The sequence below is a fragment of the Pan troglodytes genome, chromosome 4, assembly GCF_028858775.2.
Source record: "Pan troglodytes isolate AG18354 chromosome 4, NHGRI_mPanTro3-v2.0_pri, whole genome shotgun sequence".
Classification (NCBI taxonomy): domain Eukaryota; kingdom Metazoa; phylum Chordata; class Mammalia; order Primates; family Hominidae; genus Pan; species Pan troglodytes.
Window position 1 is genome coordinate 18,567,766 of NC_072402.2, and position 17,932 is coordinate 18,585,697.

At 43.2% G+C, this 17,932-nt stretch overlaps 2 protein-coding genes across 2 annotated transcripts; one reads left to right on the forward strand and one right to left on the reverse strand.

The window, feature by feature from the left end:
• Nucleotides 1-4,270: 4,270 nt before the first annotated feature.
• Nucleotides 4,271-4,989, reverse strand: LOC100610779 (histone H3.X-like). Its single transcript, XM_024353702.3, has one exon. The coding sequence runs from the start codon at nucleotides 4,987-4,989 to the stop codon at nucleotides 4,546-4,548; it is 444 nt and encodes a 147-aa protein (XP_024209470.2). The 3' UTR covers nucleotides 4,271-4,545.
• Nucleotides 4,696-13,642, forward strand: LOC107971480 (TATA-box-binding protein-associated factor 11-like protein 11). The gene is made up of 3 exons (XM_016944980.4): nucleotides 4,696-5,100; nucleotides 11,664-12,216; nucleotides 12,431-13,642. Exon 3 carries the CDS (start codon nucleotides 12,519-12,521, stop codon nucleotides 13,113-13,115), a length of 597 nt encoding a protein of 198 aa, XP_016800469.1. The 5' UTR covers nucleotides 4,696-5,100; nucleotides 11,664-12,216; nucleotides 12,431-12,518; the 3' UTR covers nucleotides 13,116-13,642.
• The last annotated feature ends 4,290 nt before the right edge of the window (nucleotides 13,643-17,932 follow it).

Genomic DNA, 17,932 nt, shown 5'->3' on the forward strand with positions numbered 1-17,932 from the left:
AAGACGGAAAACACATACGAAAGGCAAGAAGGAGAGGAAGCCCACCGTGGATGCAGAGGAGGCTCAGAGGATGACAACCCTGCTGTCTGCCATGTCTGAGGAGCAGCTGTCCCGCTACCAAGTGTGTCGCTGGTCAGCTTTCCCAAGAGCTCGCATTGCGGGTCTGATGCAGTCTATCCCTGGCAGTTCGGTGTCTGAGAAACCGCCATTGCTATGGCTGGAATAGCCAAGGTCTTTGTTGGAGAGGTGGTGGAAGAGGCCCTGGATTTGTGTGAGATGTGGGGAGAAACGCCCCCGCTGCAGTCCAAGCATTTAAGGGAGGCCGTTCGCAGGTTAAAGCCCAAGGGCCTCCTCCCCAACAGCAACTACAAAAAAATCATATTCTAGGCCCAAGGCCAGAGGAAAGGGTCTGTTTGTGCAGGAATAAGTACTGCACTCGTCTTCCAATGACAGGACTGTGTTTGCTGGAGCTTCTGAATCTCAGTCTACCCTGGATTTACCCACGATCTTAGTGTCTTAAAATGTCAACTTGCCCTTACCTGGATGAAGACAGCAGATTGTTTCATAGGAGCCTTGTCTAAATGTTTGGGCATTTTAATGAGATGTTGAGGCATTTTTCTATGTCTTTCTAGTTGGAAGAGTAAAGTTGCCTGGGCCTAGAGCATCCTGTGGACAGGTAGCTGCATTCAGAGAGGGAAGCCCTTCCCAGGAGATTTGTATAGTTTCATGCTGAAGCCTGGGTTTGCTGTGTCTTATCTTGTATGCTTAGGTCTGGGTTTCAGTAATTGAAGCTTCCAGAAATCTTTCCCGATTCTTGTTCTTCTTTATATTTTCAATGCTCATATGTAATTTTGTGAGTCATGATGAAAAGGGTTAAACTGTTAAACTGTTTTCCATACTGCAGAAATCAAAATAAAATCACAAATCATTTTTTTCCCTAAGTTGACTCTTCTATTCCTGCCTGCTGTGCTTTATGTCAGCAAGTGACCCTTTACTTTATCATAATGCAATATAGTATAGATGCATCATGTAAGACTAGAGAGAAACCAATTCCAAAACCACCTTTCCTCAAGCCACCTTTTGTAATGATCATATATGCAGTTTTAAAGGCACAGAGTGTCTATTGATACTTCATATTTGCTACACATGGTGATATTAACAGTGCTTCCAGATACACTGAAATTTAGTTCCAAAGATTGTTTTAGAGTATTCTTGATTTTATTCATTCTACTGATGATCCACTCAGAAAATGCAACCTTAGTACAGAGACATCGGAGAAGTTATTAACATATCGTACCAAGTAGGTTCATCACGAGTGACAAAGTTATTCCATACTCTACTTATACATAGTCTGCTTTACCTTTATGATGGAAAAGAGTAATTTTTCATTATAGAGGAAAGACCTGGAGTCATGGAATCACTGTGGACCTTCCCAGCACAGCTCACAGATATCCACGGTGCTACTTCAGTCTGTTTACCTTTGCCATGTGCCCCCTGAATCACAGAGTATAAGCAAAACTATCTAAAAGACCCCATAGTTCAGCTCTAGTATTGAATGGAGAATAACATGTGCTCTTTCTTCCTGAAGCCAAAGATACACCCCCAAAATATAGTTGTATTTCCTCATACACTCAGCTTTTGCTCTTAAAATAGGACTTATTGTACATAGAATCTGTCTTTGGGTATTGCACAACTTTCTAAACTTTACCAAGTATGGGAAATTGTGTTTCACACCTCCATATTCTGACGTTGTTTAGCTTTCCTTTTATTTTACCAACTTGTGTGTAAAGGCATATAACAAGTTAGACCAGTGTGTCTTAGAGAGACACAAGCAGGGCACAGGTTTTTGGAAGAACTGATGGAGATGGGAGGGCTTTCTCAGGAATTAAAGTGCTTGAGCAACCAAAAGAGGTATAATCCAAGAGACTCATTATCTCCCAGTCTAAAGACTCTCAGCTCATTCCTTTCCCATGGCATTGAGGAGTCTTGGGAGCTGTGTTCTGGCATATGTTGCAGGCCTAGCAGTCTCTTAACACTAGAGTAAAGAAAACCTGGCCCAAGTAGCCTGAAGTGGGGATGAGCCACTGCAGGGAGCAGTGCCAGTGGTGATTGGACACACAAGCTTAGAATGTTTTTCTGGCCCCCCATAGAACTCAATGCTTTGAGTGGGTCTGAGTAAAGCTGAACTGCTGAAGACAGAAAAAAGTTCCCATCAAGATCTCAGAGGTCAGCTCAGGAGCAGGAACACAGCGCTGTTTCTCAAAGAGGAAAAATGGATTAGCTGGGAAGGTTCAGTGTCCCTACACATTCAAAATCTTCTCACTATGTAATATCATATAGCCACAGCTCTCGAGAAAGGAATCTGTAGAAAGTGGAATCTTTCCAGGAGAAATCTTTGATAGCTTTCATGGCTGGTTATATTACATGTTAATGACAATAAAGTTTTTTCTGGAGATTCATCACTATTCTTAAAGTCTATCTGATAATGTGCCTTTGGAGACTGCCTAGAAAAATGTGGTGTCTGGTAAGGTGGTGATGAAATTTCTAACAGGTAAAGTGACTGTACTTGACTATTTTCAAAAATTCAATATTTTGGGATAAGCTTAACATCCTCACTGCCTGCCTTTGCCCCCACAAAAGTACTTAGCATATGCCCAAATAAAGTTTAAGCAATCTATCTCCACTATTCTCAAGCACATAATATCTAGGGTCTAGTCTTTAAAAGTACAAAGCAAAAAGTTTAAAAGTATAACTCACAAAAAGTTGTACCCAGACTGAAAAAGCTGAAATGATAAATTGATGGGTTTGTGTTTTCTACGGAAGAGAGTACAACGCAGAGTGCTAGCATACATATATAGGGGAGAAGAGGGCAGGGCTCTTATAAAAGGAATGCAGTCAAATCTTTTCTAATAGTTTCTGAAGTAACATGCATATTAGAGAGACAATTCATGAGATTTTAAAGTGCCCTGTCTAGGAATATCAAGACATAGCTAGCATTTTGTAAAAAATATATTTTTAAATGAATCTATTAATGAGATAGGCAAGGTGTTTCTTTTTTTCTAATTACTTAGATTTTCTTCATCACACATTCAAGGGAACATACTAATGTTGGGTAAAATGGTGTTTGTCAAATTCTACTTCTCACTTTCACCTACCATGCCACGTTCAACTATTGTACTTGTAAGTATTGAAAATTCAAGTATTGTTCATTTTAACATACTTTCACCAAAGTAGTATTTTTTATGAGAATGCCGTAATCTCATCAGTAAGCCCTTTTTAAAAATCCAACAGAAAATATAAACTAGTAGCTGATTATGATATGAAAAGGAACCCAGAAATAATCCTAAGGCAGAGCAACTTCGGGCTTCAGTGTGAAACCATCACAGTCTCTTGGGAGGTGTTTCTGTCTCAAAGCAGCTGTGTGATCGAAAGGTGCTCAGGGACCGTGCACTTTTCTTCTTCCAACTAGGAAGATGTAGAAAAATGACTCAATTCACCCAAGGAGAGACAAATATTTAGTCAAAGTGATTATGAGAAAGGCTGCCTCCATGATCTAGGTGAGACCATGTCAGAGTTTGAGAAAGATGTTAAAATCGAGGATGAGTCCAGGGTAGACTGAGATACAGAAGCTCTAGCACACAGAGTCTTCTGTCATGAGAAAATGGAGCCAGTACTTCTTCCCTCAGGAACAGGATTTCTTTTCTAGTCTGGGGCTGGAAATCACGTAATGTTTTGGTACTTGATAAAAAATGTGGCTCTTAAACTTGCATGTGCAGGCAGGCTTTCTCAGGGGCATCTCTTTTTCAAACCTCACACATGTCCAGGGCCTGTTCTACGACCTGCCTGACCAAGGCCTTGACCATTCCAGCCGTGACAATGATCACACTCCGGGATATAGACCACCAGGGATGGACTGCATCAGACTCCCAATGGGTGCCTCTCACTCCCTTCAACACACAGATATACCACATTGGATTTTAGCCACACAGCTTCCACAATGTGCAGTAACTTGTAAACAGAAAAGTCTATTCACATTTTAGAAAGTAAAGTTTAATGTATTTTCATAGCTAACTCGGAGAAAGAGCACAGGAGAAAGGAAACACTGAAAACATCTAGTCGGATACATAAAACCTCCAAGTATACCTGGGATCTATTGTTTCAAAAAATGCAATAAACACCGTTTAGCTCTCATTGATAAGAAATTTATTTTGTTTACAGAACATGTATGCAGACATAGTAAAGAAAACAGAAACCGATTTCTTTATAATTTTATAGAGTTGAACTGAAACTCGCTCACAGAGATATTTCCACTTGACACTGGTGCCTTGGGAGCCTCATAGTAGATGAGACGTTTACTAACAAGCACACACAAACACAACCGCCACCTGATTTCTGCCTACCTTTCCACTGGCAGTCCTATGCTTAGCTACCTTTGGACCCCCGGAGGGAAAAGAAACCAAAACAGAAGAACATTTCTCACATCAGAACTACCAGTTACAGGGGGAAGAGAAAAAACAAAACACAAGCAAACAGAAAAGAAGTCCTCTAGAGTGCAAGGTTTCCCAGGAGCGTGGGCTCTCCGGCACCCTCTCCACGGAGGCGGCGGGCCAGCTGCATGTCTTGGGGCATAATTGTGACGCGCCTGGCACGGATGGCACGCAAGTTGGTGTCTTCAAAGAGTTGCACCAGGTAGGCCTCGCTGGCCTCCTGCAGGGCGCCAATGGCCGCGCTCTGGAAGCGCAGGTCCGGCCTGATGGCCTGGGCGATCTCGCGCACCAGGCGCTGGAAGGGCAGCTTGCGCAGGAGCAGCTGCGTGGACTTCTGGTACTTTCTGATTTCCCGCAGCGCCAGGGTGCCAGGCTTGTAGCGGTGAGGCTTCTTGATCCCTCCTGTAGGCGGCGCCCTTTTTCTGGCGGCTTTGGTGGCCAGGGGCTTCCTGGGGGCCTGCCAGGCGGTGGCTTTGCGGGCGGTCTGCTTGGTGCCTGCCATGTTGTGGGGCCTTGTGCTCTCTCCTCTCTGAGGCTGAGCCTGGCCTGCTGCAGGCAGTACTGGCGTCAGAAAACAAGGGCAGTGGTGCTGTGGACAGGATTCAGAGAGCCTGTGAGTTGAGATCCATGCGCATGACTCTCCCACACACTTAACTCTTGCCAACCCAGCCCCACACTTACCAGCTCTCAGGTCTGTGGGTCGGAGGCCACGCTGCTTAGTCTTCCCGGAGGGTCCTGGGTTTCCTTGGTCTACCTAGCAGCAGCCAGGAATCTCCCTCGCAGGCAGTCTGTTTCTGACTGGAGATCTCTGTGGTCTCAGTAAAGCCCTGCCTCTTATAAGGAGCTCAGATGATTGCATTAGACTCACCCAGCTCCCTTCCATTGTACTCACTGCTTCACTAGACTCTCAGCCTCGTCAGCGCTGTGAAAACCCAATCGAGTCCCCGGGTTCTGCACACACCCCAGGGAGGGAGGAACCTCTGCCGTGTGCATCATGGGAGGGATGGTAGGTGCGAGTTAGATAAAATTCTGGGTGCCAAGGAGATTCTGAAAGTTTACACATCATGACCATCATGGAAGTCATTACAATGAAAAAGACATTTGAATAAAATTGCATGTTACACGGCATCGGTGACTGCTGCAAAACACCAAGGGTGTGATCATGAGGTGTCTCTCAGGTTCCCTGAGGATGAGGTGAAACGGGGAGGGAAAGATGGAACACCTAAATGGTCACTCCTCTAACAGAGATGCCCCTGGGGGCATTTTTCTCCCCCAAAGTGACATTCATGGGAATCTGCGGGTAGCCTTCAGGCAAAGCTGTGGCTTTTTGATCAAATGGTCCTATGTGCCTGTCACTGAGGCTCTCTGGCTCTTTTTTTTTTTTTTTTAACCTTGGTACCGGTAACAGTATTATTGTTAACTATAGTCACCACGTTGTACAATAATTCTTGAGCTTGTTCCCCCATGTAACTGACGTGTTGTGTGTTTTGACCAACATCTCCTCAAATTCCCCATCCCCAGCCACCACAGCCCCAGACAACCATCTTTCTTATTTTTTTGTGTCTATCAGATTAACTTTGTGAGATTCCAGGTATCATGGAGACCATGTAGTGTTTGTATTCTTATGCCTGGCTTATTTCACTTAGCATGATGTTCTCCAAGTGCATCCATATGTACACAAAGGACAAGATTTCCTTCTTCTTTAAGGCTGCATAGTATTCCCTTGTGTATGTATATCGGATTTTCCTCATCCTGTTATCTGCTTTTGGACATTTAGGTGGATTCCCTATCTTCGGTCTTGTAAATAGTGCTGCAATGAACATGGGAGTATAGATATCTCTTCAATAGACTGATCTCATTTCCTTTTCATATACACTTCCCAGTGTGGGATTGCTGGATCATATGGTAGCTGTATTTATGTAGTTTTTGGAGGAAGTTCCATAGTGTTTTCTAGAATGGCTCCCTAGTTTACATTCCCAGGAATAATGCAAGGGTTCCCTTTCCTCCACATCCTCATCAGCAAGTGTTGTCCTTTGATGTTTTGATTGCAGCCATTCTAAAGAGTGTGAGGTGATGTCTTCTTTTAGTTTTTATATGCATTTCTCTGAAGATTGGTGACGACGAGTATATATATATGCCTGCTGGTCACTTGTATATCTTCTCTCCCGAGATGTCTATTATTTAGGTCCTTTGCCCAGTTTTTAAACTGTGTTGTTTCTTGCTGTTGAGTCCTTTGAGTTCATGGTATATTTTGAACAGTAACTAATTAATCCCTTATTAGATCTAGTGTTTGCAAGTATTTTTTCTCATGATGATTTTGTCTCTTCATGGTGTTAATTATTTCTTTTACTGTGTAGAATTTTTGTTTCATTTGGGCAATCCATTCGTCTATTTTCCCTTGTGCTGCCTATGCGTTTGGGACATATTTCAAAAATTATTGGCGTAACCAGTGTCAATGAGGATGTCCCCTGTTTTCTTCTAGTAGGTTCACAGTTTAAAGTTTTGACTATATTTTGGTTGATTCTTGTGTATGATAAGAGATTAGGGCCCAATTTCATTTTCCTGCCTGTAGATACCCAGTTTCCTATCACCACTGATGGAAGAGACTGTCCTTTTGTCATTGTGTGTTGTTGGCGCATTTGTAAAACTGTAATTGGCTGTACACATTTCGAGTGATTTCTGGGCTCTCTGCTCTGTTCCATTGGCTTTGATTTCTGTTTTGATGCCATTCTTATGCCATTTTTGTTCCTACCGCTTGATAGAATACTTTGAAACAAGGAAGGCATGGATTTTTAAATTTTCTCTATGGTTTGCCCTATGACAGCACCACTCAGACAGATGTCAAAGAGATATAGATTCTTTACTTTTTCAGTTTTTTACTGATTGTTAAGACAGAGGAATGACATGGAATCTTTTTTATGGGCCATCCTGAAAACTGGAACTCCATTTTATTGTTGCTATATGTTTATTAGAGTTTATCTTATTTTCAAGATATTTGATCAATTACTTGTTCATATAATGACAAGTAGGGTTCAATTGTACAAAATATCCAATGGTCAAATCCTACAGAGAGAGAACATTTTGTTTTTTATTTCTGTATTTCTTATATAATCATTTGAAAAATAAAGTAAAAATAGAATATTATCTAGAATAAAATATAATATTATTATATGCATTTCTGTTTTAGAGAAGGACAAAACAGAGATCAATATGTTATTTCAGTCATAAACAAAGGTTACTTTGGGACCAGTTCTTTGGAGGTGAAGGCATGGAAATGAATGCAGAGGTTAGACAGGGTTTCTGGGGTCTTTGTTTCTCTGTCTAGTTTTCCATGTGGCTCCTAGAGTGTGTTACTATTCCAGCATCCTCAAAGATTGCTCTCTGACATGAAACAATTTTGGCCAGAACGTGAAAAAAGTCATTGTAGAGGAAAATCTGGTATTTAATTCAATTTTTATTTTTGCAAGCTCGAAAACAGTTGATTCCCCAGACAAAGTTATGAAAAGTACAAATGTTTATAAGGGGATCTATTCCAATGCTTTTAGAAAGCCAGGGCCTTCAGGAAAAAGTATTATAAGGGAAGACTCTGTTTTATCTCCTACAAGTCATATAGGAGCAAAAACATCCTAAGTCATAGCAACTTCAGGATACAGTGTGATTTCATCATAGTCTCTGAAAAGAGTTTCCTTTTTCTTTGTAAAAACAGCTCACCATTCACACGATGCTCGAGGCTCGTGTACCATTCTTCTCCCAACCAGGATGCCCCAGAACAATGCCTGAGCATGCGTGGACCTCAGAGTTCCAAATATGATGGTGATGATTGTTACTAATTTTGAGACAGGGTCTCACCCTGTTGGCCAGGTGTGAGGGCAGTGGCGCCATCTCTACTTACTGCAACCTCCACCTCTGGTGCACCAACGATTCTCCTACCACACACTCCAGAATGAGTAGGTGAAACAGCAGGAACTAGTGACCATGCCCAGCTCATTTTTTTTTTTTTTTAAAGATAGGCGGTCTGGAACTCGAGTTCAAGTGATCTGCCAGTTCGGCCACCCAAAATGCTGGGATAACAGGAATAAGCCACTGTGCACGGTCTGAGATACAAATATGATTGAAAGGGATGATCAAACAGGCTGCTGCCTTCATCTGGGTGTAACCAATGTAAGATGTAAGAAAGACGTTAAATCACGGGTGAATCCAGGATGGGCTGAGATACTGAAGCTCCAGCATAGCAAGGGTGCTCTCATAGAAAGACTAGAAGCAGTACTTTCTCCTCTAAAATCAGGCCTTTCTATCTGGGCTGGGATCTGGAAGAAGGTTTTGTTTTTTTTTTTCTCGATGTTGGGGGAATGGGCCCTGGGCGGTCCCCTGTGTAAGGCCTCGCTGCAATGCTTGGGTTGCAGCAGGGATATGTCTCCCCACATCTCACACATGTCCAGCGCCTCTCCTACCAGCTTGTGGACCAAGACCTGGGTCATTCCAGCCATGGCTATGGCTGTGACCACGTTCCAGGACACTGAACTGCTGGTGATGGACTGCATCGGACTTCTAAAGGCTGCCTGTCTCCCTTTTCCACCCACAAACAGACCTACACTGGTTTTTCTGCCTCCTGTAATGTGAAGCAACTTGTGGATATAGAGTATTTTCACATTTTAGAAAGTAGAGGTCAATGTGTATTCACAGGAAACTAGCAGGAGCAGTCTGTGAGACAGGGAACATTGCAAACATGGAGCTGCATATAGAAAAAGTTAAAGTGTGGATCCCATCTACCGTTTGATCAATTGCAGGAGACATTGTCTATTTGGCACCTATACATTTACTTGATTTTCAATAATATTAAGGAACTCATTTCTCCACCATTTTTCTTGATGTGATATGCAGAAACGTGTTCACTGAGACATTTCGATGAATGCATTAGACCCTCAATGTAGATTGAAAGTTTACAAACAAAACAAAATGGAAACACAGTCACTAGCTGTGACTTCTGCTTCTATTTTTACTCCCAATCACATGCTTAGCTACTTTTTGACCCCATGCGAGAAACGATACTATCTCTGAACAGAACTTCTAACATCATATCTATCATTAACAGAAAGAAAACACAACACAGCAAAAAAGAAACCATTAACAGAGAAAAACACAACACAACACAAAGGAAACCATTTGCAATGCAAGATTTCCCAGGAGTGTGGGCTCTTAAGCACCCTCTCCATGGAGGCTGTGGGCCAGCTGCACGTCTCTGGGCATAACTGGGACGCTCCTGGCATGGATGACACACAGTTTGGTGTCTTTCCAAAAGGACACAGGAAGGGGAACATCACACACCGGGGACTGTTGTGGGGTGGGGGGAGGGGGGAGGGATAGCATTAGGAGATATACCTAATGCTAAATGATGAGTTAATTGGTGCAGCACACCAACATGGCACATGTATACATATGTAACAAACCTGCACGTTATGCACATGTACCCTAAAACTTAAAGTATAATCATAATAAAATTGAAAAAAAAAAAGAAAAGAAAAAGTTCCGATGTCAATGTGTTGCTGGAAAAGAGTGGTTTCCCCATGTTGTCCAGGCTGGTCTTAAACTCCTGATCTCAGGAGATCCACCCACCTCGGCCTCCCAAAATACTGAGATTACAGGTATGAGCCACCACGCCTGGCCAGTAATTTCATATCTTCTACCAACTATTTTTGAATAAACAAAAGCTCTTTAAAGGTCAGATATCTGAGTTTCTGCTTTATATTCTGAAGTACTTTTTATGCCATTTCTCAGCATAATTTTCCCTAAATGTGATTTATGTCTTTGTGCATGACATAATTTTATGTCTCTTTGATGCTTCTCTGTGTCCTATGTATACATATACATGTAATATATAAATTGAAGTCTGGGCGCAGTGGCTCATGCCTGTAATCACTTCATTTTGAGAAACCAAGGGAGGCAGATCACTTGAAGTAAGCGGTTCAAGACCAGCCTGGCCAAAATGGTGAAACCTCCTTTCTACTTTAAAAAATACAAAAATTATACCGGTGTGGTGGGGTGCACATTTAGTCCCAGCTACTCTGGAGGCTGAGGCAGGAGAGTTGCTTGTGCCCAAGAGGCGGAGGCGGCAGTGAGCTGAGATCAGGCCACTGCAATCCAGCCTGGGGGATGGAGTGAGACTGTCTCAAAAATAAATAAATACATAAAATAAAGTAAAATAAAATTGAAATAATATTTTCATATTCCCCTCACCCAGCCTAGTCTATTTTCAGAGTATCTGGTAAACCACTTGTTTCTCTGAGTCAGATTTTTTTCTCAGACAGTTTTCTACTGTGCAACCTCATAAAATTTCTCATTTTTAATGTAAATGTTTTCTTTATTGTTGTGAAATGTGAACTTTGTGATTCTGTGAGGAAGACTGAATTCTGAAATGCCCCCTGTATTTCCCACCCCTGGGAGACTCGCCCGGTGTCTGCCCCTCCCTTGAGTGTGGGCAGAACCATGAATTGATGAGCCCGCCCAAATTCAATCATCTTAGCTCCTTATAAGGGACTGAATCTCCCTGAGATTACATTCCCCTGAGATTACATTCTCATCAGTAATGCCTTTCTAAAAGATCCAACAGAAAATATGAACTAGCAACTCATCATACAAGAAAGTAAAACTCAGGAAAAATCCTAAGGCAGAGCAGCTTCAGGCTTCAGTGTGAAACTATCATAATCTGGGCGCAGTGGCTCACACCTATAATCACTTCACTTTGGGAAGCCAAGGTGGGGCAGATCACCTGAAGTCAGCAGTTCAAGACCAGCCTGGCCAAAATGGTGAAACCTCATCTCTACTTTTAAAAAGACAAAAATATGCCTGGTGTGGTGCCACGTACATTTAGTCCCAGCTACTTTGGAGGCTAAGGCAGGAGAATCCCTGGAGCCCAGGATGCGGAGGCTGCAGTGAGCTGAGATCAGGCCACTGTAATCCAGCCTGTGGGACAGAGCGAGACTCTGTCTCAAAAACAAATAAATCAATAAAATAAAATAAAATTGAAATAATATTTTCATATTCCCCTCACCTAGCCCATTTTATTTTCAGAGTATTTGATAAAACACTTATTTCCCTGTGAGTTAGAGACTTCTTTCTCAGACATTGAAGTTTTCTAATGTGCAACTTCATAAAAAGTCTCATTTTTACCTTAAATAGTTTCTTTATTGTTGTGAAATGTGAACTTTGCAATTCTGTGAGGAAGACTGAATTCTGAAATGCCCCTGGCATTTCCCACCACTCAGAGACTTGCCCTGTGTCTGCCCCTCCCTTGAGTGTGGGTGGAACCATGAATTGATGAGCCCGGCCAAATCCCTGAATAGATTAGGGATATCCTGAACCAATGGCTGCTATGGGCTGGGTCTAATTCAATCATCTGAGCTCTTTATAAGGGAGGACTGAACCTCCTTGAAATTACACTCCCCTGTGGGAGATTCCCCAGCACTGGCTGTGCACACCCAGGGAGCCTCACAGCCGAGACCTGGGCAACACTTGTAGGAGCTGAGAGCATCCTCACGGCAGCAGGCAGAACCAACAAGTGGCCCTGGGGCTCACAACCCTAAGGCATTGAATTCTGCCACTAACTCGAATGAGATCCAAGCCAGACCCTTCTCAGGTGAAGGTGACGACCACACAGCCAGACCCATCCTGGAGGTCCCTCATGTGACTCTGAGCAGGAGGCAGTCACTTGGCCTAGCAGAACTTCTGACCTGTGAGTTGGTGTTTGTTTTAAATATCCAAAATTGGTGAGAATTGATTCTGCATTGATCTAAAACTAATATACTCTCCTTCCACAAGTTTCTTCACATTGTGGAAGTGAGAACATTCAGTGTGTGTGTTTGTGTGTGGGAAGGGGAGGCAGGGGGCTGTGTCCAGTTATGGTTAAACTGGCTCAGCAGAAACACAGCAGCTAAACTCTTTGAAAGGTTCTCATTGCAGATCCGTAATCGAACCACCCCAGTCAGAACTTCTGCCTCTACAGCTGCTGTCGTGGAGCAGACTTGAATCTCACCCATGGAGACAGGCAGGCAAAGAGATGCCTCTGCTGAGATGTTCGCCATGCCCCGAGGCCTGAAGGGCAGCAACAAGGATGGAATCCCTGAGGAACTAGATGGGAATTTGGAAGAACCCAGGGATGAGGAAAGTGAGCTCAGGAGTCAGGATGTCATGGACCTCACAGAAGGTGACAATGAAGGGTCAGCCTCAGCTCCTCCTGCACCCAAAAGGCAGAAAACAGATACCAAGGAGAAGAAGGAGAGGAAGCCCACCATGGATGCAGAGGAGGCTCAGAGGATCACAACCCTGCTTTCTGCCATGTCTGAGGAGCAGCTGTCCTGCTACGAAGTGTGTCGCCGGTCAGCTTTCCCAAAAGCACGCATTGCAGCTCTGATGCAGTCCATCACTGGCAGATCGGTGTCTGAGAACACCGCCATTGCTATGGCTGGAATAGCCAAGGTCTTTGTCGGAGAGGTGGTGGAAGAGGCCCTGGACGTGTGCGAGATGTGGGGAGAGATGGCCCCGCTGCAGCCCAAGCATTTAAGGGAGGCTGTTCACAGGTTAAAGCCCAAGGGCCTCCTCCCCAACAGCAACTACAAAAAAATCATGTTCTAGGCTCAAGGCCAGGGGGAAGGGTCTGTTTGTGCAGGAATAAGTATCGCATTCATCTTCCAATGAGAGGACTGCGTTTGCTGGAGCTTCCTTATCTCAGTCCACCCTGGATTTACCCAGGATCTTAGTGTCTGAAACTGTGAAGTTGACCGTACCTAGGTGAAGACAGCAGGTTGTTTCATAGGAGCCTTGGCTAAATATTTGGACATTTTAATGGTGTGTTGAGGTATTTTTCTCTGTCTTTCTAGTTGGAAGAATCAAGGTGCCTGGGCCTAGAGCATCCTGTGGACAGGTAGCTGCATCCAGAGAGGGAAGCCCTTCCCAGGAGATTTGTATGGTTTCATGCTGAAGCCTGGTGTAGCTGTGTCTTAGCTTGTATGCTTATATCTGGGTTTCAGTAATTGAAGCTTCCAGAAATGTTTCCCAATTGTTGTTCTTCTGTACATTTTCAATGCTCATATGTATTTTTGTGAGTCATCACAAAAGCAGTTAAACTGTTTTCCAAACTTCAGAAATAAAAATAAATTCACAAAGCACTTTTTTCTCTAAGTTGACTCTTCTATTCCTGCCTACGGTGCTTTACGTCAGTAAGTGACCCTTTCCTGTATTATAATGCAATATAGTATAGATGCGTCATGTAAGACTAGAGAGAAACCAATTCCAACACCACCTTTGCTCAAGCCGCCTTTTGTAATGGTCATATGGGCCGTTTCAAAGACACAGAGAGAGTCTATTGATACTTCACATTGGCTACACATGGTGATTTTATCAGTGCTTCCGGAGACACTGAAATTTAGTTCCAAACATTGCTTTAGAGTATTCTTGATTTCATTCATTCTACCGATGATCCACTCAGAAAATCAAACCTGAGTACAGAGACATTGGAGAAGTTGTTAAAGTATCAGACCGAGTAGATTCATCACGAGTGACAAAGTTATTCCATACTCTAATTGTACATACTCTGCTTTACCTTTATGATGTAAAGAGTAATTTTTCATTATAGAATAAAGACCGGAGGTTTATTATGGAATCACCGTGAGCCTTCCCAGCACAGCTCACAGATGTCCAAGGTGCTGTTTCAGTCTGTTGACCTTTGCCATGTGCCCCCTGAATCACAGAGTATAAGCAAAAAGGATCCAAAAGACCCCATAGTTCAACTCTAATATTGAATGCAGAGTAACATGTACTCTTTCTTCCTGAAGCCAAAGATACCCCCATAAAATATAGTTTTATTTCCTCATACACTCAGCTTTTGCTCTGAAAATAGGACTGAGTGTACATAGAATCTGCCTTTGGGTATCACACAAATTTCTAAACGTTACCAAGTATGGGGAAATTCTGTTTCATACCTCCATATTCTGACATGGTTTAGCTTTCCTTTTATTTCACCAACTTTCTTGTAAAGGCATATATCAAGGTAGACCAGTGTGTCTTAGAGACACAAGGAGGGTACAGGTTCTTGGAAGAACTGATGGAGATGGGAGGGCTCTCTCAGGAATTAAAGTGCTGGAGCAACCAAAAGAAGTAAGATCCAAGAGACTTAATATCTCCCAGCCTTTAGATTGCTCTCAGCTCATTCCTTTTCCATGGCACTGAGGAGTCATGGAAGCTGTATTTTGTCAGGTGTTGCAGGTCTAGCACTTTCTGAACAGTAGAGGCAAAGAGAACCTGGCCCAAGCAGGTTGGTCTGCTGAGGTGGAGGCAAGCATCTGTAGAGAGCAGTGCTGATGGTGATTCCACACACAAGCTTAGAATATTTTAATGTTCTAATTAGAATATCAGAACATTTTTCTGGCCCCTCATAGAACTCAATAGTCTGAGTGGGGTCTGAGTAAAGCTGAACTGCTGAAGACAGAAACAAGTTCCCATCAAGGTCTCAGAGGTCAGCTCAGGAGCAGGAACACAGCATTGTTTTCTCAGAGAGGAAAATTGGATTAGCTGAGAATGTTCAATGTCCTTACACATTTTTTTTTTTTAACTTTCAGTTTTGGGATCCATGTGCAGAATGTGCAGGTTTGTTACAAACGTATACATGTGCCCTAGTGGTTTGCTGCACCTATCAACCCATCATGGAGGCTTTAAGCCCTGCATGCATTGCATATTTGTCCTGATGCTCTCCCTTCCCTTGCCTCCCATCACTTGACAGGCCACGCTGTGTGATGTTCCCCTCTCTGTGTCGGTGTGTTCTCATTGATCAACTCCCACGTATGAGTGAGAACATAGGGTGTTTGGTTTTCTGTTCCTGTGTTAGTTTGCTGAGAATGATGGTTTTCAGTGTTATCCACGTCACCGCAAAAAGAGGAGCTCATTCTTTTTTATGGCTGCATAGTATTCCATGCTGTATATATGCCACATGTTCTTTTTTTTTTTTTTTTTTTCTTTTTTATTGATCATTCTTGGGTGTTTCTCGCAGAGGGGGATTTGGCAGGGTCACAGGACAATAGTGGAGGGAAGGTCAGCAGATAAACAAGTGAACAAAGTTCTCTAGTTTTCCTAGGCAGAAGACCCTGCAGCCTTCCGCAGTGTTTGTGTCCCTGGGTACTTGAGATTAGGGAGTGGTGATGACTCTTAACGAACATGCTGCCTTCAAGCATCTGTTTAACAAAGCACATCTTGCACCGCCCTTAATCCATTCAACCCTGAGTGGATACAGCACATGTTTCAGAGAGCACAGGGTTGGGGGTAAGGTCAGAGATCAACAGGATCCCAAGGCAGAAGAATTTTTCTTAGTACAGAACAAAATGAAAAGTCTCCCTTGTCTACCTCTTTCTACACAGACATGGCAACCATCCGATTTCTCAATCTTTTCCCCACCTTTCCCCCCTTTCTATTCCACAAAACCGCCATTGTCTTCATGGCCCGTTCTCAATGAGCTGTTGAGTACACCTCCCAGATGGGGTGGTGGCTGGGCAGAGGAGCTCCTCACTTCCCAGTAGGGGCGGCCGGGCAGAAGCGCCCCTCACCTCCCGGACGGGGCGGCTGGCTGGGCAGGGGGCTGACCCCCCCCACCTCCCTCCCGGACAGGGCGGCTGGCCGGGCAGAGGGGCTCTTCACTTCCCAGTAGGGGCAGCCAGGCAGAGGTGCCCCTCACTTCCCCGACGGGGCGGCTGGCCCGGCGGGGGGCTGACCCCCCCACCTCCCTCCCGGACGGGGCGTATGCCACATGTTCTTTATCCAGTCTATCATTGATGGGCATTTGGGTTGGTTCCAAGTCTTTGCTATTGTAAACTGTGCTGCAGTAAACTTACATGTATATGTGTCTTTATAGTAGAATGATGTATAATCCTTTGGGTATATACCCAGTAATGAAATTGCTGGGTCCAATGGTATTTCTGGTTCTAGATCCTTGAGGAATCGCCACACTGTCTTCCACAATGGTTGAACTAATTTACACTCTCACAGATATTGTAAAAGTGTTTCTATATCTCCACAGCCTTGCCAGCATCTGTTGTTTTCTGACCTTTTAATAATCACATACTAAATCTTCTCAATATATAATATCATATAGCCACAGCTCTCAAGAAAGAAATCTGTAGAAAGTGGTATCTTTTCAGGAGAAATCTTTGACAGCATTCATGGCTGATTGTATTACATGTTAATGACAATGCAATTTTTCCTGGAGCTTCATCACTATTCTTAAAGTACATTACTATTCATAATGTACATTTGGAGACTGCCTAGAAAAATGTGGTCTCTGATTGGTGCTGCTTAAGTGGTGACAAGATACCACTCGGCTCACTGCAAGCTCCGCCTTCCAGGTTCATGCTATTCTCCTGCCTCGGCCTCCTGAGTATCTGGGACTAGAAGCGCCTGCCACCACGCCCAGCTAATGTTTGTATTTATAGCAGAGACCGGGTTTCACCGTGTTAATCGTGATGGTCTCGATCTCCTGACCTCGAGACTGGGTGCCTCGGCCTCCCAAAGTGCTGGGATTACAGGCGTGGGCCACCGTGCCCGGCCCGTACTTGACTATTTTCCAAAATTGACTATTTTGGGATAAGCTTAACATCCTCACTGCCTGCCTTTGCTCCCCACAAGTAATTAGCATATGTCTAAATAAAGTTTAAGCAAGCTAGCTCCACTATTCCCAAGCACATATTATCTGGGTCTAGTCTTTAGAAGTATAAAGTGCAAATCTTACAACTATACAAATAGTTGTACCCAAACTGGAAAGGCTTAAAACATCAATTGATGGATTTGTGTTTCCTATGGAAGAAGGTACAAAGCAGAGTGCTAATATACGTACATAGGGGAGAGGAGGGCAGGGCTTTTATGAAATGAATGCAGTCCAATCTTGGGAAGAGTTTCTTAAGTAGCATGAATGTTAGAGAGACGATTCATGAAATTTCAACTTATTGCCATGTCTAAAAATATCAAGACATAGCCAGCAGTTTTTAAAAAATACATTTTTCTCAATGAAACTATTATTGAGACAGAGGAGGTTTTTCCTTTATTTATTTTTTTCCAATGACTTACTTTCCCTAGTCACATATTCAAGGGAGCATACTGCTGTTTGGTAAAATGCGAGAATTCCACATCCTATTTTGCTTGTTTTTAAAGATGAAAGCCTGAACAACCATGTTTTGTGTTAGCAATATCACCAGATTATTCAAATTTCTTTAGAGTCATACTCCAAAAATTAAACTGTGATTTAGTTTCAAAAATTGTCTGTTGTGACCTGTGAATTGACAGCTCATTAGGACATTCTTTAGTTTGGCTGAAACCAAAAAACCTGAAACCATCAAAATTGAAAAAAATGGAGTTTGCCAAATTCTGCTTCTTACACATTCACCTACCATGGCATGTTCAAATATTGTACT

Bases quoted from the DNA above. Each gene is read 5' to 3' on its own strand.
- LOC100610779 (XM_024353702.3), bottom strand. From the start codon at position 4,989: ATGGCAGGCACCAAGCAGACCGCCCGCAAAGCCACCGCCTGGCAGGCC.
- LOC107971480 (XM_016944980.4), top strand. From the start codon at position 12,519: ATGGAGACAGGCAGGCAAAGAGATGCCTCTGCTGAGATGTTCGCCATG.